General features: G+C 40.9%; 1 protein-coding gene across 3 annotated transcripts in view; it reads right to left on the minus strand.

Annotated features, from left to right (window-relative positions):
* LOC126162642 (Golgi-specific brefeldin A-resistance guanine nucleotide exchange factor 1) overlaps positions 1-25,405 on the minus strand; it is a 320,165-nt gene that overhangs the window by 241,359 nt on the left and 53,401 nt on the right. For all 3 annotated transcript variants that reach the window (XM_049919278.1, XM_049919277.1, XM_049919276.1), the window contains exons 8-12: positions 16,683-17,354; positions 13,411-13,631; positions 6,525-6,702; positions 5,909-6,024; positions 5,689-5,824 (exon numbers count right to left, since the gene is read on the minus strand). In XM_049919278.1, the coding sequence (XP_049775235.1) occupies positions 5,689-5,824; positions 5,909-6,024; positions 6,525-6,702; positions 13,411-13,631; positions 16,683-17,354 (1,323 nt within the window). The remainder of the gene's footprint in view (positions 1-5,688; positions 5,825-5,908; positions 6,025-6,524; positions 6,703-13,410; positions 13,632-16,682; positions 17,355-25,405) is intronic.

Raw genomic sequence — 25,405 nt, forward strand, 5'->3', positions numbered from 1 at the left:
ATACAATGAAGGCAGTTCACAACTTACTAATTCAAATGGTATATATGTAAGCAAACAATATGGAATTAGGCAAGCAGTTAGAGGCACTGAGGGAACATCGGACGGAACAGTCTTCATTAATTATGGCAACACTCATCCTCGAAGCTTGCACTGCTAGCTAGTCTTTCCTTTTTCTAGTACAGGAGGTTAGGGTGTTTTTGCATTCGTTGATAACTGGTGAACTTCTAAGCTGGGTTGGCGGTCAGAGGAACAACTTGCGTAAGGCTAAATTACATTTGCCAAGGGACATTAGGTGTATGTAATATATTTTGAGAAGTTACATAACGCGCCAACATTTGAGAGTCTAAGGGCAGGATTGTTACAATAATACAAAAGGAAGAACAGCTAAAGGTCGCATAGGAAAAAGTTGACCAATGGGTCACATAAGCATAGAGCACCCATTCAGAATTTAATGAGAAAGTTTAAGAAACTATATGTCAAAATGTATGAGTAACAGATAGCGATGGCACTAACAGGATCCTTCTGCAAGGGACAGAACAGAGGGCACGAGACGCACTTTTGTGGGAGTTGCCTCCTGATGCGTTGAGGAAAAACACAGGAAGAGTTCCCTAAGAACTTTACTGGTGCCGTAGGAACTGCAACAGCATTGGAATAAATAGAAGTGGTGGCAAGTCCAGAAAAAAAGGTGAATTTCTCTGAGGAAGTGTTACCGATACAACTGATCAGGCTACATACACTAGAAATACCATAAGCTGCAGTGTAAGAAATATGAGAGCGAATGGGACATACAGAAAGGGAGTGGAGACAGAAACCTAAAAAGGGGTCTGATAGATGGACACAGGATGGGAATAGTAACCTTCTGTTAAAAAGTAACTGGAGCTCCAGTGTTGCCACATAGGTCTCCCAGTGAATATAAGCAAGGCTAAATGTGTCTCATGAAAGAATTTTGCTTATAAGGGTTAGTGGATAGAAGGAAACAAGTTTTTATTTGATGCTGATTTACAGGTGTCTGTGTCAAGTCTGGGCCTCATGGGGAAAAGGAGGTGGTGCATGCCATGATGTTAAGATGAGTGGGTAGAACAAACATGTGTTCGCTATTTTCAGTGACACCTAATTTTCAGGTTGGGCTAAAAATTTCTGGGCTCGTATGGAAACAGTGTCCCATGCAGGTGATGGTTAATTTCTTGGTTAAACATCACACTGAAATTGACCTTTATCAGCACAAGGTAGAAATCAATGTAACAGTGCCACACAGCTGCAAGGTCCATCCTTGGTGCAAGGGGCACCATTTAAATTGTGTGCAAGGGAAATAAGGATCAATTTGCACAGTAATGTACTGCAAGGTGCGAGCATAGTACAGTGGGCAAGCATAGAAACTAACTGCTGGTAAACGTGTGTAGTCAAGCAACTACAGAAGACTGAGGAATTGGTTAAAGCATGGCGTTTTGTACACAGGAGGGGGGTACATGCACAGGAATTAGATGGTGAGCAGGTACGACCCGTAAGAATAGAAAACTTTGAGACTATAGGCATGGTGTTGTCTAGAGGGTTGATTATTACCGATTTAGAGATACTTGTGGAAGATGAGTTGGACAGAGCAAATTCGGGCCCTAAACTTAAACAAACCAACAGCTTAGCTTCATTACAAAAAAAAGGTAGAGCACTTGAAAGCAACAGAAAGGTCAGGAATGTAGCACTTAAAAGAGTTCCAGAGTCTGTTTTGTCCTCATGGATCATTGCCAGCAACCCTAGTAAAAGCACAGAATCCCAAACAGAATGAACCATCTGTGTATCATAAACCCATATTGTATGCCTCATCACCTACAACTGGTGAGTGAGGAGTATATTAACCAGCAGTTGCGAGGTGGCGTTATTGAAGAAATCAGTCCTTGGTACTGGTGGCGATCATCCCAAAGAACATTTAGGATGGTACGAAGGCATATTGTTTTTGTTATGATAACAGCTAAATTTTTAAGCTCTTGGTAAAAGACACTTATCTGAATATAATGGAAACTTTGGTTAATCAGTAGCAATGCAGATCTTTTTCTAATGTACTGTAGACTGGGAGAAAGTGGAAGTTCAGGATGACCATTGCAAGCTATTTGCAATGCAACTACAATTCACTGAGCACAACGGACTGTTGTGTAAGAAAAAAAATTAAAATAGTAACAGACCTTCTGCTGTGGTTCCAGCTACAATGCAGGAGGAAGTATTAAGACAGGCACACATCATGTGGTAGCAGGCCATGGGACTGTGGAACAACGGAATGACATGTTGATGAGTAATTTTAGAGTTGAATAAGGAGATAGGACGTAGGACAGCATTTAAAATAATCTGTATTATATGTTCAACTTGCTGAGTTAATTCACAAATGTATTCTGTTACAGATATTACCAGAAGCAAGCAAATCATTTGATGTGGTTGGATTGGACATCTTGAGTCCTCTGGGCAAATGTCAATGGGACAGTGTTGTATGTTAACAGCGACAAATCACTTTTCACATTATGTGGAGATGATAGGTACCATGAATAAACAAGCCAATACAGTGGCACAAGCAATGGTGAATAATTGGCTGTTGAAATTCAGAATCCCAAAGATTTTGATTGTGGATCAAGTTACTAACTTCGTGTAGGAACTAATAAAGCAAAAAGTGTGTTACACCTGCATGCAAATAGCAGATCAGAAAGTGAGCACAGGATGATATGAAAAATGTTGAGTTCCTATGTTGAGTCACCGTAGCAACTGGGATTTACAATTACTTTACAGAGTTGCAACACACAATTCGAAAATCCATGAGGGTAAAGGTCTGTCATCATACAATGTGGTATATAATTTGTAGATGATATCACCATCCAAGGGGAAAGGATGGTAAATCAGCACAGAAGTTGCAAAAACATTACAGATGGTATGGTGCCAAGTGCAGAAAGGAAACAATGAAGCCTTCGAATGGCAAGAGCAAATGGCACAACAAAATGCCAAGTTGCCAAAGAACATGTAGGACAATGGGTGATATTGAAAGCCCTTATACCCCAAAGAGGAAGACTACAAAGTTTTGCAATTGCTATTGGTGTCAAAACCAAATAGTGGAGATAACATTGCCAGTAAATGTGACATTGTAATTACCTGCGTAGCGAGTAGTCGTCCATGTAGGATGTAGGACGTAGGATGTATCTGACCCTTTCAGGGTGCAGCAGAAGCTTTGACATCACTACTGGCGTCGGTCCCAAGAAAGGAGGGAGGGGGTAAGAAAGGACAAAATGGAACAACAGGTTGAGCAAGCCACTACTACAAAGTCTGCGCATACTTTGTCATATGCATGAAGACACAGTGTTAGGCCAATATAAGGAAAAGAGAAAGTTGGTCGAAGTCACTCGCAGAGATGGCAACAAGAGACATGGCATTATTGATGCTGCTGCACATTTGAAGCAATAGAAGGGAGATTATGTTTATCATGTCCATTTTCTGCACCTCATATCATGTTCCATGGTAATGAGAGTATGTGCAGTTAATGATGTGCAAATTATGAAGGGATTTTATTTTCATTTATTTATATATGTAGTTTGCTTGAGAATGTACAAAAGTCTTTGAGCACTGGATGGGTACAGCAACCACTGTCTAGCTGCGAAATGACATCCAGATGATGATGATAGATGGCAAGCAACAATGCTGATTTGAGGTTATAATGTGTTTATGAATTTCATTCTTGTGGTATATTAATAGTTAATTGTGGGATATCATGTGGGTTGTTTATATGGACTGATTCCAGTGTCTTGTTAATGTAGTAATTTTTTCTTTATGGCAGGGAATGGTGTTTGCTTATTTTGCTGTATGTACAAAGTGAGAGTAAAGCATGAGTATGAGTACTTTCATATTGTAGATTTAGGTGAAACAGTGGAAATGAAAGTAACTTACGGTTGTTGTGACAGTTGAAAGGTTTTGATGTACAGAGATTTTGGCATGTGTTTGATTCACAGCAGGGCATAAAGAGAGCAATACTGGATCATTAAGTTGACAGCAGAAGAGTTGTGTCAATACCAGAAGCAACGGGTTCAATACGCTCCTCCATGGTGGGTCAAACTGTCATGGGAGCAAGCCAAATGGAGCTATTCCTAAGGGGAACAAGTATGGAGGGATGCCCTCAGGACATCCCTGCCACTTAATCATATTCCAAAAAATAAGGCCGCACTGGGTCTACTTGATGTATGACGCGATCATAGCTATCACTAATTACTACAAGCAAGGGTGCACAATGGACACAGAGTGGTTAGAACTATGGGGTAACAGTTTACTGCTGAATGGAATTCAACGTGACATCTTGGGATTGACTTTTCAGCTTTCCACAGCAGTAACAGGGACTATGGCATTGAATCCGATGTATCCTCTACTCCTCTACTGTATCTGCCAGACAGTCCTTTCAGTACTTTACAAGTAAAAGTGAACCTACTTGAATTATACCCTTAGTACCATCACAAATTCCCTCAACAAGCTAATAGCAGCACAGAATGAGCACATTAACACAGAACAGTTGTTCCACCATATTCAACAGTACAGCATCATAACGTGGTAATAGGAATATTATCCTCAGGAACTTTTTTAATCTTGGTAGACTTATGTGACAAAAAGAAGAACTTCTTGAACTAACACCACCACCACCACCAACAACACCCAGCAAGTATCGGGGACTTGCACCGTGGACTTATCTCTTGTCACTTGACGTTAGACCTGTTCCGTCCTGTCATCAGGCTGGGCTTCTGTCAAGTTTGTTGACGGCATCACCTCCCAAGACCAATGTAGTCCCCACACCAGCTGGTGCCTCCTTGAGTTGCACCTGCTACTATACACAGTTACAGACAAACTAGTCTGATGTTTTCAGGTGTCAAACTGAATCCATCCAGAGGGGGTTGTTCAGCATGCACCAGCACCAAGCACTTCATTGACTTTAGAAATCCTTAGTACAACCCAGCCAGACCAAGCCCAGCTAGCCACCTCAGGTACTGCCAGCAACATTAGCTGTTATCACCTCACTGCTGTAGGGCTATGGTGTTACAGCCAACCTAAGCAAGTCCACCCAGCTGGCTACTGCCGGCATTGCACTCAGTGCCTACTGCCACTTCGATTCCCAGACACAGGTGCTTGTCAACTCTGCTGCACACAAGACACTGCCAATTACAGGTGTTTATCTTCTCAGAACATTCTTTGGTCCTGCCTTCACCATGAACTTGGCATTATCAATTCCCTGAGGTCACGAATACTTGACATCCTGATGGTCAGGCACCATCCTGCAATCCTTTGGTGACTATGTAATGGTCAGTATCTTGGACTGCTAGAATCAGCTTGAACTCTTGACATAAGTGAACTGAATTGTACACAATGCCAAAAAGGAATGGTAGTATGTAAGAGAGAAGGCTTTACTCATTTGATTAGCAACATTATTCTGCAATACCTCAGTTTATTTTCTTCAGTTTTGATCTATCATCAGATAAATGCTCTTTAACAAAAATAACTCACTGTTCTAGAACTGCTATGAATTTCCATAAGGGAATTTAAAAACTTTTGCAGTGATGAGCTAATGAGAAGATGAGTGTAATCAGTACTGAAGGCACCAAGCAAGAAATCATTGTATTATAAACAAAGAGACTGTTACCAGAATGCTTGACTAACTGTAGTGATGATATACAGATGACAAACCTGAATGCTGTCTACCATCTTGTTTTTCATTAAGAATACGACTATAACAATGGGCTTCAATCGAGTCTATTATTGTGAGAAGTGCATCCAAAGAAAGCAGGTGTGTGTTGTAAATCCCAGACACAGGAAAAGCATTCTGAAAATGAAATTATACAAATCTGAGCAAACATAATTATACATATTACCTCTTCATAAATAATTTTAATACAAATTTATTCACCTTTGACAAGAGCTTTGTAAGATCTTCAAAAAGATTCGGTGAATATAAATCACAGTCATAATTAAGATATAGCTCTGTTACAAGACCTGGAATCCTCCATAGCTGGACAATACTTTCTGCAAAAACACAAGCATCAATAAGTAACTCAATGACATGGTACTTCAAATAATTACTTAGGTATAAAAGACTATCAACAAAATTGAATTGTAAAGAAATTTAGGTAGAAAAAATTTACGGAGAGATTTCAGAGTCAACAACAAAACACTACCTTCCAGAACAAGAGATTCCCTCATTATGTACAAGAGACTAAATGGTTTAAGGAAGCAAGACTAATCGAATATACAAATTAATTAGGATCCTGAATCAAATCACTGATTTACTTGCATTCCTTTACTCTTTGAATGTGTGCACCTATAACTAATTTTTCATTGTTCTCATTTCCTACATAATTTTCTTGTGTTTCATCAGATGAACCTCTGATCCTGAAAGCTAGTGTTTAATTGCACGACTATAAGTGCCTGTCTCTGCTAGTAAACAGAAATTCTAATTAATTGCATCTGACTGAAATCTTAAATTTTGTACTGCAGAGCATCTCAGTATGGTTAAGTTAATTTACCTAATGCCATTTCTTTCTGTTCAAATGAAATCTTTTGAGAAGTTGCAATAATAATATCCATAAGCCTACTCAGGTACAATTCCAACTGGAACTTCAGATGTGTACGCAGAGATTCAAACAGCAGGAATGACACTTGCAGTACTGCAGCAAATATTGAGAGGCGTTCAGTGCTCAGTAACTGGAAATTAAACAATATTTTATTATAATGAGAACACACAAATAAAAAAATATATATTATTCATACAACATGTAAGCTGAAATGGATACATCAGATGAACAAATCCCTTATCAATGTAAAGTAAGGGAAACATGCACCTGGTACATACAGGAAGGGCAAGCCAGATTTTATTGTCACTCGCCACAGTTTTTACAAGGAAAACAATATTTTGTTTAAGTCAGGTTGCTCACACAAGTCAACTTACTAGTCTTTCTTTAGAAGGCTACTGTATAAAAAAATGATTTCACTACTATCACTCTATTGTTAATAAAGTCTTACGCATATTTTAAGAAACAGATTTCACCAAGATAGTCAAATTATTTACAGTCAGAAGTAACACTGACGTCTGTTCCATTACACTGAAGAATCTTTTACAGATGACTTGCAGAAAATGTGGAAGTATCAGGAACATTTTTAAGCCATTAAATGACATAAAACATATTATGAGTCCGTGATCACAACAGCACTAATTAGTGCAATGTTCAGTCTTTATTATTTTTTAATAATTCTGTACATCTTCGGTGACCATGGTAGCAATCTTCTCTAATGCTCCTGATTTAGGTATGGTATTAAGCCCAGTTCAGCAACACTGTTCATGAATGATTTATGAAAATCAGTTTTAAAGTACGATGAACAACAGTGCTACTAGTGCTTCTGGAACAGCAATGGATCTACAGCTGATGCATTATGAGGAGCTGCTGCCAGATGGTAAGTGGTGGTTTCCCAGCCTTAACACTGAGGTGTAAGTGTATGTACCCAGCCTGATCCCCTTACAATGAATAGCATCAATGACCTTAAAGTAAGAGACTGGGACATGATGAAAATTTTCTAAACCTTTCTGAATGTTTGAAATTTAGAGTGGCATCATCACTCTTTTGTACAACTTTTAGATTAAAAAGACAATTACAACTATTATATTACCCATCCAGATAGCAGTGCATGTTACAGCACCACTTCCAGGAAGGGGAGGTGCACTGGCCCTGGATCAAATCTGCTCAGTGGGTTAACTACAAGGATTGGTGTGCCAGCCAGCCTGGGTGTGGTTTTCAGGTGGTTTTCCACATCCTGCAAGGCGAATACTGGGCTGATACCCAATTCCAGCCTCAGTTAGATGGTTCGCATACACTTCAGAAACTTTCACTCATTTTCTCATGAATAACATTATACGCAGACAGATGGGTTACACACATTCCATCCCGGATCGTAATTTGGTGGTGACAGGAATAGCATCTGGTCATCCCTTAGAATTAACCATGCCATGGCACAAGAAAATTATTATGATGGTGGTGGTGGTGGTGGTGGTGGTGGTGATTATTATTAAAACCATTATATTCCCCCTCTCACTTACACACACACACACACACACACACACACACACACACACACACACACAACATTTTAAACAGATTGCTGGACAACATTTTAAACAGATTGCTGGACAACATTTTAAACAGATTGCTGGCAGTAAGTGGCATGTTGCTATTGCAGAGTTGGAGAAGGAACAAAAAAATAGCAAATCATCACCAAATAAGGAGTACTGTCTATACTCCTGAAGTGGACATTGTACTACTCGTGACAAAGGCGTACAGACTACTCTTTAAATATTCCATTGAAAAATACCATTATCTAATTGAAATATAGCAGACAAAACTTCACCAAATCACTACCTTAAAAACCACTGAGATATATACTCGATAAGGACTCTTGATACTTTCTTCGAAGCATATAGCTTTACTTACTTTGTTATAGTAATACTACAAAAAAATAACAATTCACATTCCTAACAGAATAAGTAAGTCTGGTTATATTACACTCAACAGTTCTTTACAAATTAGACAGACTGAATATTCAATAACTAATCACCTCGATACAGAGTTTTACATTCTGAGAGATTTTGAGAATCTAAGAAATTCTGATTCTCCTGAAACGGGGGGAAAGTGAAGGGGGCATTTCTCCTTAGATATATGCATTTTAGTGCCAACAAAAGCTGCTATAGGGATATATGGCACTCACTTAAAGATTTGGTTTCCAGGGATACGAACCCTCCACATGGCTGTATTTAAGCAAGTATTCCTGAAGAAGATTTTTTTCCATTATTCTACAGCTCCACATACAATGACTACCTTCCCAGGGATATCTTCTCCACATTCTCCCCTTAAGTATTTCATGAATTTTGATTTTGTCTTTACAGTTTGGCTTTACATTTATTTCATAAAACGGACTTCGGGGAAGGATGATGCTCAATACCACTGACGAAGACAGTGACAGAGCTGACCCAATTTCTGTGCACTGTTCTGAATTTGGAAAAGACTGGACAGAACAGAGTTTGGATCGTAACTTGAATTCACCTGGGAAGGCTGCAATGAAAATGTTTCACACCTGACAACAGAACGAACACCATTTGCAAAAAGAAACGTCAAAATTCACATTACAGCTAGCTCTTGGCAGATGTTTGTTGGTGACACAATGTTAAAACCTAAAACAATGCACACAGACAGAAGGCCACAAACAATTTGGAAACACCTGGTGGATTTTTATTTTCGAGTTATATTCATTCCCTGGAATGAAGGAAGGAAGATAAGGGTTTAACATCCCACAGACCTTGAAATCATTATGGATGGAGCACAAACTAGGATTGGTTCAAGGATGGGGAAGATAACTAGCCCAGCCCTTTCAAAGGGTTAGGATTTGCCAGGACTGATTCAGGGAGATCATCAGAAACCTAAATTTTGATGGCCGGATGTGAGTTTGAACCCTTGTGCTCCAAAAAGCAAGTCCACTGTGCTAAACTCTGCATCACCTTGTTCAGTACATTGCATTCCTTGCAGTTTTGCATGTCTGTGGGAATTCAAACTGATGGTTTGTCATCAGAAAACTACAGCACAAGGGCTATAATTCTGTGGCATCAATATATTATTCAATGAGCTAACAGCCACAGAGGGATTTTTATAGCAGTTAACAGTCCTTTCAAAAATTCCTCTTTCAATCATTCATTTAATTTCAGCCAATGCATCATTCCTTACAGCCAAAGCTACATGATATGTTATGAAAGAGAGGATCATGTTCCTATATTTGTAGCTTACACAGTGTTTGTTAATAGTAGTGGAGGTTTTTGTGATTTCCAGTAAGTCTCTCTACTCATAGTGTGTTCATTCATAAATCTCTCTCTTTAAATCCTTTTCGCTGGCTACTTTTTTTGTCTTGACATTTGTTGTTGGAATCCTTTTTATTTCCATTTGCTTTATTATTTCCTCCCTCTTATGAATAGACAAATTCTACTTTTTTTTGTTTTCCTTCACTATGTGTAACTCTCTCATAAGACCATTCACTATTATATCCTTTTTTCATAAACTGTGCAAGATTTTTCAGCTTTTGATGTAGCCACCTCCTTAACCAACCAATCTGTCCACATAATTGAGTCTACATTTAATCCACATGTACCAACAATGCAATACCATGGCCAAAGAACACAATGTGACAAACATAACTTTGTTACCTAACACTTTTACACCTTGCACTCACACACATACACAAAAACAACTAACTTTGTACCTGTAATTGGTGCAGAATGTATGGTCAGTTTCATCCTTCAGTAGCCTTGCCTTGTTACAAGCCAAAAATCTCCAACAGCTGCCAAAAGATTCCTTCATAACCCACTTCACATTTCAGATTCTCCCAGACTTACTTCCCCTGACCCATAAGAACACAGAATCCACACATACTTACAAAATTTTGAAACATCTGCAAAGAGCATGAATTTCACAGAAGATAAGCTCTCTTCTAAGTCCTGTACACTCCAATGACACCAATCTCATGATCATTAAACTACTCACCATCCACCATCTACAAACTGATGCTGACTAGCTATTCTCCCTACACACAAAATGAGCAACTTTGACATGAGCCATGGTAGTCACCTGCAAGAGGGGCAGTGAGCCAGATCCTTCTCCAAACAATTTGTTAACACTGACAAACAGAACACGTCTCAGTATCCTGTAGGCCCTGCCGAGGTCTTAGCAGTTCAACACAACCTACTTGATATGACACGGAAAGTGGTCTCCCAAGTCAAATACACTATCTTTGGCTGTCCCTATGCCACCACTGCTCTCATCCCCGGACCCACAGATCAAGACACAGGTGCAATACCTCATCCACCTCCCCCTCCCCCCCCTCCCATGTGCACACACACCCACACGCACCCTAGTGCACATGCACCCTTGTCAGCCGAAGGCTTGAAGGCTTGGCATGACCATTTGGAAAACCGCAAGACTTGTCAGGTGTTCAAGGAATGCTGTGGTGAGTGTTGTAAACATGTAGTTAAACCATGCCCAGATGTCGTGGGGTTGGGCAGCCACCTCTCAATACAGATTTCAGACAACATACACTGAGCAGACTGGTAAAACGGGACACGTGGTGAACTGTGGCGGAACTAACTTCGGACTTTAATGCTGGACAAAGTACAAGTCCTTCTTAACACAAAGTGCATCGAACACTCCTAACAACGGACCTCTGCAGCTGACAACCCACGCACATGCCAACACCACAATATCGGTAACTACAATTGAAATGGGCATGCGACCATCGGCACTGAGTGTTGGCACAGTGCAAAAGCAGTGCACAGTCTAATGAATCCTGATACCTTCTTCATCATGCCAATGGGACAACACAAATCTGTTGTCATCCAGGAGAACAGCTCCTTGACACCTATACTGTGGGATGGAGACCTTGAGGGCCACAGAGTATTGTACACTGGCTGCAGACCATGTACGCCCCTTCCCGACACAAGTAGCATTTTTCAACAATATAATGCTCCTTATCACAAGACCAGGAGTGTGATGGAGTGGTTCAAGGGACACAGTAGTTAGTTCCAAATGAGGTGCTGGCCCCCAACTCACCACACCTGAACTCAATGGAACACATCTGCGATGAAATTGAACAAGAGGGTCAGATCTTATCACCCTCCTCCCCGGAATTTATGGGAATTCTGTGACTTCTGTGTGTGTGTGTGTGTGTGTGTGTGTGTGTGTGTGACATGAATAGACTCCAAACATACAACACTACAGATATGCCTCAATGGGCAAGCCAACTATTTCAATGCGGATGCATACCATTGTTTGGCCCCTTGTGGGTGCACAGTGAGGCTGCAAGCAAAGGGAAAAATAAATTGGGTTCAAATATCAGTCGTGACCAGCACTTGGGAATTTCAGGTGGATGGGAAGCATGACCAGATGACCAAGGCTGTCAAGTCAATTGTTCTTGAGAAACAAAGAACTTGTATTCGAGTCCCAGTATGGTCACAAATTTTCAAGTGCCGCTGTTGAAATAATTCAGTGCCAAAGCAGCTAAGTCATATAAATTTTCCTTTAGTTGCACAAACGACTACCACCAGTCGTTCTAGCCCTGTCGCTGGTTGTTACATCATCTACCAACTTCTCTGCAGTCATTGTATAATTTTCTGTATGGGAATGACTATGAATCAGTTATCCACACAAATGAATGGCCAGTTTAACTGTGCCCGACAGCAGTTGGACCACCCAATTGTGAAGGATGCTACTCTGTTTAATGTGGACAACTTTAAGAACTATCTCACAACTCATGTCATCATTCTCTCTCCAATGACCTGCTGTACTGAACTGCCTAGTTATGGCAAACATGGTACTTTCCTTCTCACCCCAAACTCCCACATATCTTTGTTTTTCTGATACTCTACCTCTGGATCCCCTCCTCACCCTGTACTATATACTCTCAGCATCTGTTCTTTAGTTTGCACCTACATATTTTGTAGGTACCAACCACTTCTCCTTTGCACACATGGCACATCCCACACCTGTACCTAATGAGGTAGCACAATGGACTTGTATTTGGCAAGACAACAGTTAAAACCCGCATCCAGCCCTCCCAATTTAGGTTTTCCACAACTTCTATAAATCGCTGAAGGCAGATGCAGGGATGGTTTCTTTGAAAGGGCATAGTCTTTTTCCTCCAGCCTTCCCTAAACTGAGTTTGGGCTCAGTCTTTAATGAGCTCGTTGTCAATGGGACATTAAATATAAATCTCCTCCTCCACACCTGTTCAATCTTTCTTGATCTGCTCCCTTGCTGTGATCTCTCAGGTTTTCCCAGCATTACTGATTAATAGTATGCTTCCAGGAGTTCAGTCAAGTTGAAGTCCACACACTGAGCAGAGATAACAGCAAATCCACAGTACATAAAGAAGATGACTGAATCATTCGTTGAAATATTGTGCATAAAATAAAAACAACAGCTCGGCAGCATGCTATTACTCCATTGCTGTTTCTAACTCTTTTCAACTTACACTTTTTCCACCATACAACTCACCTGAGATCAACACACCTACCATATGAACTGGAGAGAGAGAGAGAGAGAGAGAGAGAGAGAGAGAGAGAGAACTAAACACATACTATAAAAACTACAAAGCACAGACTAAACTAATAATATCTAATACTCCTTTTCCAATGTGCCTGTCTGCCAATCAATGACTCCTCTTCGTGGTGAGTAGCATTGTTTTTATTACTGTTATTCCATTCCAGATTTTCCAGTTTTGTATTTTAAAATATTTTGTTTTTATGAGCAATTGCAAATCTGACAATCAATAAATTAATTGAAACAATGTTTGGTGCACAGTTACAAAATTATGCATAAAACTCACAGAAAAAAGGTTTCTGCAGAATTCATCCTTAACGAGTGCCAACAGAGAGTTGTATTTACCAATACTGTCAGCACCAGTTTCCAAAGCCACTGTTAGCAATGTCAGACCCATATGGATCATCATTTCATCATTCTGCTTATCAAGTGGGTTACAGAGAGAAACCAGGAACCTGAACAGTTCCTGAATACATACAATACCATATGGCACTAAGGACAGCTCACCTACAGAAAAGAAAAATATGTTAGTATTAGCACTCCAAACATTTCATTCCTTGATATGTAGACTTATTTCACACAAACAAAACATTTAACAAGCTGTACAGTTAACGGCACTATTATACAGTTACAAAAAATATTTAGTAAGTAATGATATATATAACCTGACAACTTTCGTCAACTGTTAAGAAGTGTATTGCCTTTCAGAAGACTCAGCGGCTGACAATCATTTCTGTTTAATCTTCCTATAACCATGTACAGACTAATCAAGATGCAAAATTTCCATTAAAAGTGCCATTCAATAGCTAATCATGTCTCCATTCTTGGGGCTTCTTTTTGGAAGTGACAGGACAGATTTTCATATATCTGTGTGGTGAACAACGAAGGAAGGTTCAAATATCACTGCCATGTGCTTATTTTTAATTCTCAGTGAGAGATGATGACTGATAGAGCTTTGAAACACCTCTTATCATATTACATTTAAAAGTATTGGTTGTTGTCAATCCACAAAATAGTACAAAGCAATGATGATTTATCCTTTTACTTTTCCAGTGATGTATGCACCAAGAAGTGGTAAAGATAAAGCACATAAAAAGATTTCAAACAGTGTCACAGTTGATCAGTACCAAAATCATTGCAGCCCTAAGGTTATAGATTGTCATATCACTGATTCAGAACATCTAATGTCAAAATCTTTGGCATTTATGCTGGTTTCCCCCCCACCAAGAGTTACTTCTGATATTTTCTAAATATTACACATTAACTGATTATTTGTTAGTAAACTAAGATTAATGTGTAGTTTTCAACTACAATACAGCTTATTCAGTAAGCAAATTAACATCTTTCATCATTAATTGAAATCATTGATTTAATTTTTTCCCTTGAAACTACCAGTTAAAAAAACATTTATTTCACATACTATTTATTAATGAAAACATAACGGAGTTCTTACTTTTGATAGGGTGGGTGTTATTGCAAGGTTTGTAGGGACCTATTATTTAATGTAAACTCACTTGGCACTTATGCCCGAGCGTTTAAGAGAATTATCACACTAAAAGGATTAAAACTACACTGTGTTTTACAGGCAACACACATTTTAATAACTACTAAGAATAAATTGCAATTTATTTATTACTGACTTAAAGCTCTTTCCAGGCTGCAAGAAACACACTGTCAAACACTCCTCTATTATTTGAATCACATCCAATAAGAGTAGTATTTCATTAACATAAGCCGCAAGCAAGTGCCTGATGACATGACACTAATTTTGCATCTAACAAGCCAAAATACTGACAAAAATAAATTACTAAATTGCTTCTGCAAAGAAAGGGCACAAATAAGGCCTCAATGAAAGTTTTTTTCTGCTTAACATATACAATTTTTTATTAAATTGTTTTAACAATGAAAAGTAGCTGCCAAGGAAAAATGGTTTATTCCTCAGTGATAGTGCCACAAACAGAATTTTAACAAAAGGTATGTGAATTAATGTCCATAAAGCTTAAGTTTAGCTCCAAAGGGGTGATTGCATGTTCGTATAGCAAGATCAGGTGTGCTGTGCTATTTTGATGTTTCTTAAAAGAACAATTTCAGAAGCTTAATTAAACACAAGGCCATTAAAAGTTAAAAATGTCATCATCATGTACCACACAAAGTCTGATGAAGTAACTATCAAGCATCAGGAAAACAACTGGTAAATGGAAGTAGCTAACTAACTTCTATTCTGTCCCTATAACCTAGGAACCACAGATTACTTTCTGCTAATAGAAGTGGACAGTGTTGAATTCTTGGGGTTACAGCTTGATAATAAATTCAAACGGAAGGAGCACACTAAAGAACTGCTGAAGTGTCTAAACAAATCTCTATTTGCAATACAAATTCTGTCAGACACAGTGGTACAAAAATGAAAAAAACTGGCATACTATGCTTACTTCCACTCTATAATATCATATGGGATTATTTTTTGGGGTAATTCATCAAGCCAAGCTAAAGTTTTCCAGGCACAACAACATGCAATAAGAGTTATATGTGGTGTGAACTCAAAAACATCCTATAGAGGCCTGTTGATGGAACTAGGGATACTAACTACTGCTTCCCAATATATTTATTCCTTAAGGAAATTTGTCATTAAAAATATATCACTTTTTCAAACCAACAGCTCCGTTCGTGGAATCAATACTAGAAATAATAATAATCTTCACAAGGATTTAAAGTCAGTTACTCTTGTACAAAAAGGTGAGCATTATTCAGGAACACACATTTTCAATAACTTGCCAGCAGCCATAAAAAGCTTAACAAGCAATGAAATTCAGTTTAAGAAAAGCCTAAAGGATTTATTGTGGTGGCCAACTAGTACTACTCCATTCGTGGATTTCTCAGTAGAACCAACTGATTTGGTGTGTGTGTGGGGCGGGGGGGGGGGGGGGGGGGGGGGCGCACACACACAATCTAACTTCTGCACCATTTCAATGCAGTGATGTGATCATTGTAAATAAGTACTGTAGTAGTTCTATTATATGTTTATTATCTTATAACTAAATAAAAACATTTTTTTTTAAATTTTAAATGCAGTGCGTTAATGCGATCTTAGTAAATGAGTTGTAAAATGATCCTTTCATATAGTGTCCATCTTAAAAAAATGACGATCATTCCTCTTGGGACCTGTGAAAGGTACATTAGCTTATTTGTTTTGGTAGTAAATATTTGTGATGTATTATTGTTTGACATGTTCTACATCCTGGAGGATCTCCTCATTAAGGATCAACTGGAATGAAAGTAAATGTAATCTAATGATGGTTTCTTCATCAGTGTTTAGCAGAATAACTTCTTACACTAATGAACAAAATAATAATGTGAACATTTAGCATAAATAAACAGCAATACAACACACTTTGTTTTCTTTCACTGTTAAATGAGTTTACTGGAAAAAAATGGGAGGTTATAAATAGAAATTCTATACACATACATTATCAATGACACTAAGTAATTTTCTTTCTTAAGCAACATCTGGTACTGAAACTAATATCTTAGTGAAAATAGAAATATTTAATGAAATTTTACCATTTTCACCAACTTCTTGGTTTATAAATCTGACGCCCTGAGGGTTCACATAATCTTGAGTCTCTGACATCACTGTTCCACTACCTTCATCTGAAATTACACAGGGTACACCAATGTGTGACTCATTATTTGGCTTTACATTTGCACCTACAGAAACATCTTGACAGCTTATAGTGTCCTGTTTCGTAACTTGATCTTCAGAAACTGTAGATTCGTTTTCAGTAAATGCACTATCGGTCAGCACCTGTTTATTTTCTCCTTGGTTGACTGACACACTGTTCACTGGCTCAGTTGGAGGTGCATCATCAGGCACTGGGCTTTCAACACTATCGCTACATTCACAAATTTCGTTGCTGACACTGTCAGTCTCAACATTGATAACCACACAGGAGTCAGAATCACTTGGACTTAACTGCACAAGCTGCTCTGATGTAACTTTCTCACTGTGAGAGCTGTCTATGTGAGCGGACCCAATGTCTTCCAAACCACTGTCATATTCTGGTGGAGGACTTCCATGATGGACAGAGCCACCACTGTCATATTCCAGAGGTGGACTATCGTGGTGAATAGAGCCCTGCATGTCAACAATATTGCCACCTGTTTCTGAAACTGGTGTTGTGGCCAAAACAGCATTGGCTGGAATGTTTTCACTTTTGACTGGTTCCACTGGCTCTGAAACAATAACACACAATGATCAAATGAAGTACACATAACATACAGTACAATACATAAAATTGTAGCTGCCTAGATGAGTTTCATAGCAGACCATATCTTGGAAAGGAGACTGTCACTGTTAATATTCTTCTGACATTAATACTAAGAGTACACTAAAATGCTTAGTTTTTAGTAACCACAGGCACATCAATGCAGACTTAGTCTTGTAGCAAGTCTACACAGCAAACTAGGTACCAATACTATTGATAAACAGCAGGAGAACTGTTCTCTGGACAAAACTTCTATCACACATCGAACATGGAGAGAAGTACCTTCATTAATGACCTAATGCAGTACCTCTGCTACACAGGCAGTAGTCTTTGGAACTCTCAAGAAAATTCACAACACTATAATGCCACATGAATGCTCTTAACAACGCAACCTAACATTTATCGAATCTGAGATGGCATGGTAAGGTTATACAGGATAACTGCAGGAAACAGGAAATTCACAGCACAATAGGTATAAAACATGTCACAAGCAATAAAAATCTTATGGACAAATTTAGGTTTCTGAAGTGCAAACAGTTGCTCAGCATGTTTCAGTGATCAATCTAACAACAAGTCAATAACCATATACAGAATTCTTCTCTAGGAGATTACTAGGTTTGACTAAAAATTTAAACCTTTAGGAGCATCACCACTGAAAAATCTTAGGAAGTGGTGCTTTTCGAACATTCCTAAAATAATGGGTATGAATTTATACAAAAAAGTATCAAATTCTGAAGACAGGAAGCACTGAGTGGAAGGCAATGTTGAGCCATGCATCAGGCTTCCATAATCTAGATGGGAAAGAATCAGAGCTTCGTAGAGCCACATAATTGTAGTAATGTCTGCACCTGGCTGCTGTTACTGAGACAGTGAAGAGTTAAGATATGAGCAACACGTTTGTTTATGTTGTCGACAATGGGGAAGCCACATCAACCGGGCATCAAAGAGCAATCCCAAAAAGTAGAAAGACTACACCACATTGAGCACCTGGTCGTCAAGGGGAAGTTCTGATTGGGGATGGACAGTACAATGGCAACAGAAGTGCATGATGCATATCTTGGTGGCAGAAAGCCACAAGCCATGGGTGAGAGCCAGGAGCTGCATCTTTTTCATGGCACCCTGCAGTCAGCATTCAGTAACAACCACAGTTGAGGAGCAATAGCAGATTCAAAAGTCATCATCATACAGGGAGGGTGACACTGCAGACCCCACAGCTGCAGCTACACCACTGATAGTCACTAGAAAAAGGGGCACACCTAATACTGAGCACTGTGGGACACCATTCTCTTGTACATGGGGTTACTGTGGGAAGCACCAACTAGAATCAGGAAAGTACAATGGCACAAGAAGTTCTGGATAAAAATCAGGAGTGGACCCCACACATGTAGGGTAAGGATGGCGACGTGACGTCACGTGGTATCATAAGCGTTTTACAAGTTGAAGAAGATTGCAGTAGGATGTTGACACCAGGCGAAAACAGACCAAATAGCAGTCACCAGGCAGACCAAATTGTGAGCAGTAGAACGGTCTTTAAGAATAACCACCCTGGGATGGAGCCAAAAGACCCCGAGACTCAAGATATCAACACAACCATCAGCTCACCATACATTCAACCAACTTGCAGAGAACATTAATGGGACTAAAAGGGTGATAGCTGCCAATCCCAAGGGGATGTTTACCTTGTTTCAGTACTGGGATGATCACATTTTGTTGCCACTGAGATGGGAACTCGCCCTCACTCCAGATATGGTTGAAAGTGGGAAGGATGTGATGTCAGCAATCCACTCATAAGAGTTTTAACATTTAGCTATGGATACTGTCAGCCCTAGACTTATGTCAGGGCAATGGGCAAAGGCAGTAAGGAATTTTCACTCACTCAACGTAGCGCTATAAGGTTCAAGGTGACACGTAGTAAATGGTAAGCAAGGTCATTCTACCCTCTGACAACACACAATGAAAGCCGATAATTCTAAGACTCAGAGGTTCGAGCACAATGCAAAGCAAGTAGTTCTGCAACAGTGTCTGAGTCATTCACAACAGAGTTACCAGATACACCTGCATGGGACTGGTGACCCAAACCTACGAAGGAGGGGTATGACGTTCAATCATAGCAACATACCATTCCCAGCATTTTCATTTCTGTGACTTTATGAAGTGATGGACCTGGGCATGGAGCCATTTAAAGGTAATGAGGTGCACCATTGATTGATGTCACTTATGGCATTGGTGAGCTTGCCTGTGATCTCTAATGGCCATGGCAATTTCAGATTGTATTCTGATGGGTGGGGGGGAGGGGGGGGGAGAAGAGACTCAGGAAGAGGGGATCGCTAAGTCACCTGCCGACAGAATGGCTGCAGTTGTGCTCTGGACAGCCACATCAATAACTCCATGTGGTGTACCGTAAAGGGCAATGGCAGTGGTGAAAGCATTCCAATCAGTTTTGCAGAGAGCCCATCTTGGCAATGCTCAAGCAAGTGACAGCAAGGGAGGATCAAGACAATCTGAAAATAATTGCCATTACACAGGTCATTATGAACACTCCAACAGATGTGCTGCAAATGATCTAGAGGCCACACTGAAGCGCATGGGAATACCTGTGTTCAAAAGTCAAAGATCAAGCTCTGCGAGCAAATTTTCAACAGCTTTCCACAGAAATTGGTACAGTTCCACACCACAAAGGGTTTTGGGTTAGTCACCCAATATCAAGAAGGATGGGGGGTAGTTGAGGAAACAGTGCAGACAATGCATTCTGAGACACTACTTCATTGGCAGGACAGACACATTACAGATGGTAAATTCTAGAGACGCACATTCACATGAACAGCCACAGCCTCCGAAGTCATATTGAGTGGCATGTGTTTGCTGTAGCTGGAGTCCACAACGTAAGTGCAAACACTGCCCATGGCTCTTTCACAATCAGTGCCATTCTTAAAGTAGCAACAATAGCTGCAGAGTGTAGGGGTCCGCACTGCTGGGTAACAAGTTACCTGGAGGGCAATGCAAAAAGTAGCGGAAACACACAAGAGACATTACAGCTCAGCCAGGTGGCAAAACAAACAGCTGCACTTCCACTGGAGGATCATGCTATAGGTTTCTGTGGGAGTATGAAGCAGTGGGAGCATGAAGTGATCACGGAGGGATCTCAGGAGTGCCTGCTTCCACCATCTGCAAGGAGATGGCATCAATACAGATTTGTTCCAAATCAAGGTGGCTGGGACCAGAAGAGCCACCAGGAACACTGCCTCAGGTATGTGGTAGAACATGGAGTCCCACAGTACGAGGGGCACCTGAATCAGCTTCTTTGAGGACTACTACTTGTCCTCCTTCTCAGACAATTTTGACTTCTTCGAGAGCTTGTTTGTCCCAGATTCTGAGAAAGAGGAGGAATGCGAAGTCCTACAACCCACAACCTGTGGCTCCTTCAGCCACTGGCTGGCATCCAGCTGCAGGTCAGTGGAGTCCTGAGGAGGGAGTAGGAGCCCTGAGCACCTGACACTGAAGACATGGAGGATGATGGTACAATCACCAAAGGGCATGACATTGTCGTAGCAGTAGCGTACATCATCAACATATGTGTAAGATTTAGGTGATCATATTTTTTCTTGGCCTTTCAATGTGTGTTAGTCAAGTGTCTTGTATTCTTGGATTTTATTTTCTTATTGGAAAACTATGCAGTTCATGAACAAGGGAATGGTGCTCTCCACAGCTGAAACAGATGGGAGGAGGAGCACGAGGAACATTTGTGTACACCTGAGGCCCCAATACTTTCCATACAAGGCTGGCACTGCAATGTGAAAACATGTCCAAATCACATGCATTTGTAGCACTGCATGGGAGGCGGCTTGACATTGCAGTGATACACAATCACCTTGACCTTATCAGGCAACAAGTCACCTTCACAGGCTAAGATAAAGGCTCCAGTATCCACCCAAATTTCTCGACCTCCACTATCGGGTGGAGAAATGTAGGGTCCCCCTGAATAGGTCATGCGTGCACTACATGCCGGAAGCGGCTACAAGGGTAGCGGAGTACGTGTGGAGTGCACATGTGGGTTTTTTAGGTTAGAGAATTCCCTCCCTAGGCCCGACAAGTGCCTCCTGAGACATGGCAAGGTAGGAGTAGGCAAAATGCAACAGGGAATAACAATATTACTGTGCTAATAGTAAACTGCAGGAGCATTTATAGAAAGGTCCCAGAACTGCTCTCATTAATAAACGGTCACAACGCCCATATAGTACTAGGGACAGAAAGTTGGCTGAAACCAGACGTAAACAGTAATGAAATCCTAAACTCAAATTGGAATGTATACCGCAGAGACAGGCTGGACAGTGAAGGGGGAGGCGTGTTTATAGAGATAAGAAGTGCAATAGTATTGAAGGAAATTGACGGAGATCCGAAATGTGAAATAATTTGGGTGAAGGTCACAGTTAAAGCAGGTTCAGACATGGTAATTGGATGTCTCTATAGGCCCCCCTGGCTCAGCAGCTGTTGTGGCTGAGCACCTGAAGGATAATTTAGAAAATATTTCGAGTAGATTTCCCCACCATGTTATAGTTCTGGGTGGAGATTTTAATTTGCCGGATATAGACTGGGAGCCTCAAACATTCATAACGGGTGGCAGGGACACAGAATCCAGTGAAATTTTTTTGGGTGCTTTATCTGAAAACTACCTTGAGCAGTTAAACAGAGAACCGACTCGTGGCGATAACATATTAGACCTTCTGGTGACAAACAGACCCGAACTATTTGAAACAGTTAACGCAGAACAGGGAATCAGTGATCATAAAGCGGTTACTGCATCGATGATTTCAGCCGTAAATAGAAATATTAAAAAAGGTAGGAAGATTTTTCTGTTTAGCAAAAGTGACAAAAAGCAGATTACAGAGTACCTGACAGCTCAACACGAAAGTTATGTCTCAAGTACAGATAGTGTTGAGGATCAGTGGACAAAGTTCAAAACCATCGTACAATATGCGTTAGATGAGTATGTGCCAAGCAAGATCGTTGGAAAAGAGCCACCGTGGTACAACAACCGAGTTAGAAAACTGCTGCGGAAGCAAAGGGAACTTCACAGCAAACATAAACATAGCCAAAGCCTTGCAGACAAACAAAAATTACGCGAAGCAAAATGTAGTGTGAGGAGGGCTATGCGAGAGGTGTTCAATGAATTCGAAAGTAAAGTTCTATGTACTGACTTGGCAGAAAATCCTCAGAAATTTTGGTCTTATGTCAAAGCGGTAGGTGGATCAAAACAAAATGTCCAGACACTCTGTGACCAATATGGTACTGAAACAGAGGATGACAGACTAAAGGCCGAAATACTGAATGTCTTTTTCCAAAGCTGTTTCACAGAGGAAGACTGCACTGTAGTTCCTTCTCTAGATTGTCGCACAGATGACAAAATGGTAGATATCGAAACAGACGACAGAGGGATAGAGAAACAATTAAAATTGCTCAAAAGAGGAAAGGCCGCTGGACCTCATGGGATACCAGTTCGATTTTACACAGAGTACGCGAAGGAACTTGCCCCCCTTCTTGCAGCGGTGGACCGTAGCTCTCTAGAAGAGCGTAGCATTCCAAAGGATTGGAAAAGGGCACAGGTCATCCCCGTTTTCAAGAAGGGACATTGAACAGATGTGCAGAACTATAGACCTATATCTCTAACGTCGATCAGTTGTAGAATTTTGGCTAATGGTTCAAATGGCTCTGAGCACTATGGGACTTAACTGCTACGGTCATCAGTCCCCTAGAACTTAGAACTACTTAAACCTAACTAACCTAAGGACAGCACACAATACCCAGCCATCACGAGGCAGAGAAAATCCCTGCCCCGCCGGGAATCGAACCCGGGAACCCGGGCGTGGGAAGCGAGAACGCTACCACACGACCACGAGATGCGGGCTAGAATTTTGGAACACGTATTATGTTCGAGTATAATGACTTTTCTGGAGACTAGAAATCTACTCTGTAGGAATCAGCATGGGTTTCGAAAAAGACGGTCGTGTGAAACCCAGCTCGCGCTATTCATCCACGAGACTCAGAGGGCCATAGACATGGGTTCACAGGTAGATGCGTTATTGCTTGACTTCCGCAAGGCGTTCGATACAGTTCTCCACAGTCATTTAATGAACTAAGTAAGAGCATATGGACTATCAGGCCAATTATGTGATTGGATTGAAGAGTTCATAGATAACAGAATGCAGCATGTCATTCTCAATGGAGAGAAGTCTTCCGAAGTAGAGTGATTTCAGGTGTGCCGCAGGGGAGTGTCACAGGACCGTTGCTATTCACAATATACATAAATGACCTTGTGGATGACATCGGAAGTTCACTGAGGCTTTTTTCAGATGATGCTGTCGTGTATCGAGAGGTTCAAACAATGGAAAATTGTACTGAAATGCATGAGGATCTGCAGCGAATTGACGCATGGTGCAGGGAATGGCAATTGAATCTCAATGTAGACAAGTGTAATGTGCTGCGAATACATAGAAGGATAGATCCCTTATCATTTAGCTACAAAACAGCAGGTCAGCAACTGGAAGCAGTTAATTCCATAAATTATCTGGGAGTACGCATTAGGAGTGATTTAAAATGGAATTATCATATGAAGTTGATCGGCGGTAAAGCAGATGCCGGACTGAGATTCATTGGAAGAATCCTAAGGAAATGCAATCCGAAAACAAAGGAAGTAGGTTACAGTACGCTTGTACGTCCACTGCTTGAATACTGCTCAGCAGTGTGGGATCCGTACCAGATAGGGTCGATAGAAGAGCTAGAGAAGATCCAACGGAGAGCAGTGCGCTTCGTTACAGGATCATTTAGTAATCGCAAAAGCGTTACAGAGATGACAGATAAACTCCAGTGGAAGACTCTGCAGGAGAGACGCTCAGTAGCTCGGTACGGGCTTTTGTTAAAGTTTCGAGAAAATACCTTCACCGAGGAGTCAAGCAGTATATTGCTCCCTCCTACGTATATCTCGCGAAGAGACCATGAGGATAAAATCAGAGAGATTAGAGCCCACACAGAAGCATACCGACAATCCTCCTTTCCACGAACAATACGAGACTGGAATAGAAGGGAGAACTGACAGAGGTACTCAGGGTACCCTCCGCCACACACCGTCAGGTGGCTTGCGGAGTATGGATGTAGATGTAGATGTAGAAACATGGCACCACCCCACAATGGGTTACGCACATTAAAATCTTCCGAAAGTAGGAAAGGTTTAGGGCGTTGATCAATCAGTGCAGCCAATATGTTCCAGGTACTGCGCCATCTGGAGGAAGATATACATTGCAGCCTGTTATTTCCTGACAGCCACCGCTTCAAGAGGGGTTGTGAAGGGGCACAGGTTCACTGCATACTGAGCTCAGGATATAGACACAAACTCCACCTGACACACTATTATAGGCGCTACGGTTCCTGTAATACCCTTAGCCAAGGAGGGCAGGGATCTGCATTGCCGGGAACCAGGTTTCCCAGAGGGCAATGCAGAAAGCAGGTGTAAAGCTTAACAGTTGCTGTAGCTCAACCAGGTGGTGGAAAAAACTGCCACAATTCCACTGGATGATTACGTGATTGTGAGACTGGGAAGGCATGAAACACTATGAGGCAGTCTATGCTTCAGGGTCACCTGCTGCCACAAGATGAGTACATGTGCGATCAACATCCATTGTGTCTGAGGGCCCAGCGACATCTAGGTCCTCAGCAGATGCCAGAATCTCCATCTCATCTTCAGGCACAGAGCTTGTAGGTAGTGGTGGTGTGGGTGCCACCGCAGTGTCTTGGTACTTGGGGGTCTTTCTTTTTAGGTTTCTCTCGCTGCTTCTTAGGTTTGTCCGGCTGGGAGGACTTCACTGATTCAGTCTCAGAGACTGAGGAGGACCATGAAGACCTACGACCAGCTACTTACGCTTATCCAGCTGAGAATTGGGAATTGGGGACTGACATCCCCGATGGTTTGGGGGGGGGGGGGGGGTGTTGCTCCTTAAGTAGGTTGTGCAGAAGCAACAGGGAGGTAAG

This window comes from Schistocerca cancellata, chromosome 2 (assembly GCF_023864275.1).
Source record: "Schistocerca cancellata isolate TAMUIC-IGC-003103 chromosome 2, iqSchCanc2.1, whole genome shotgun sequence".
Classification (NCBI taxonomy): Eukaryota; Metazoa; Arthropoda; class Insecta; order Orthoptera; family Acrididae; genus Schistocerca; species Schistocerca cancellata.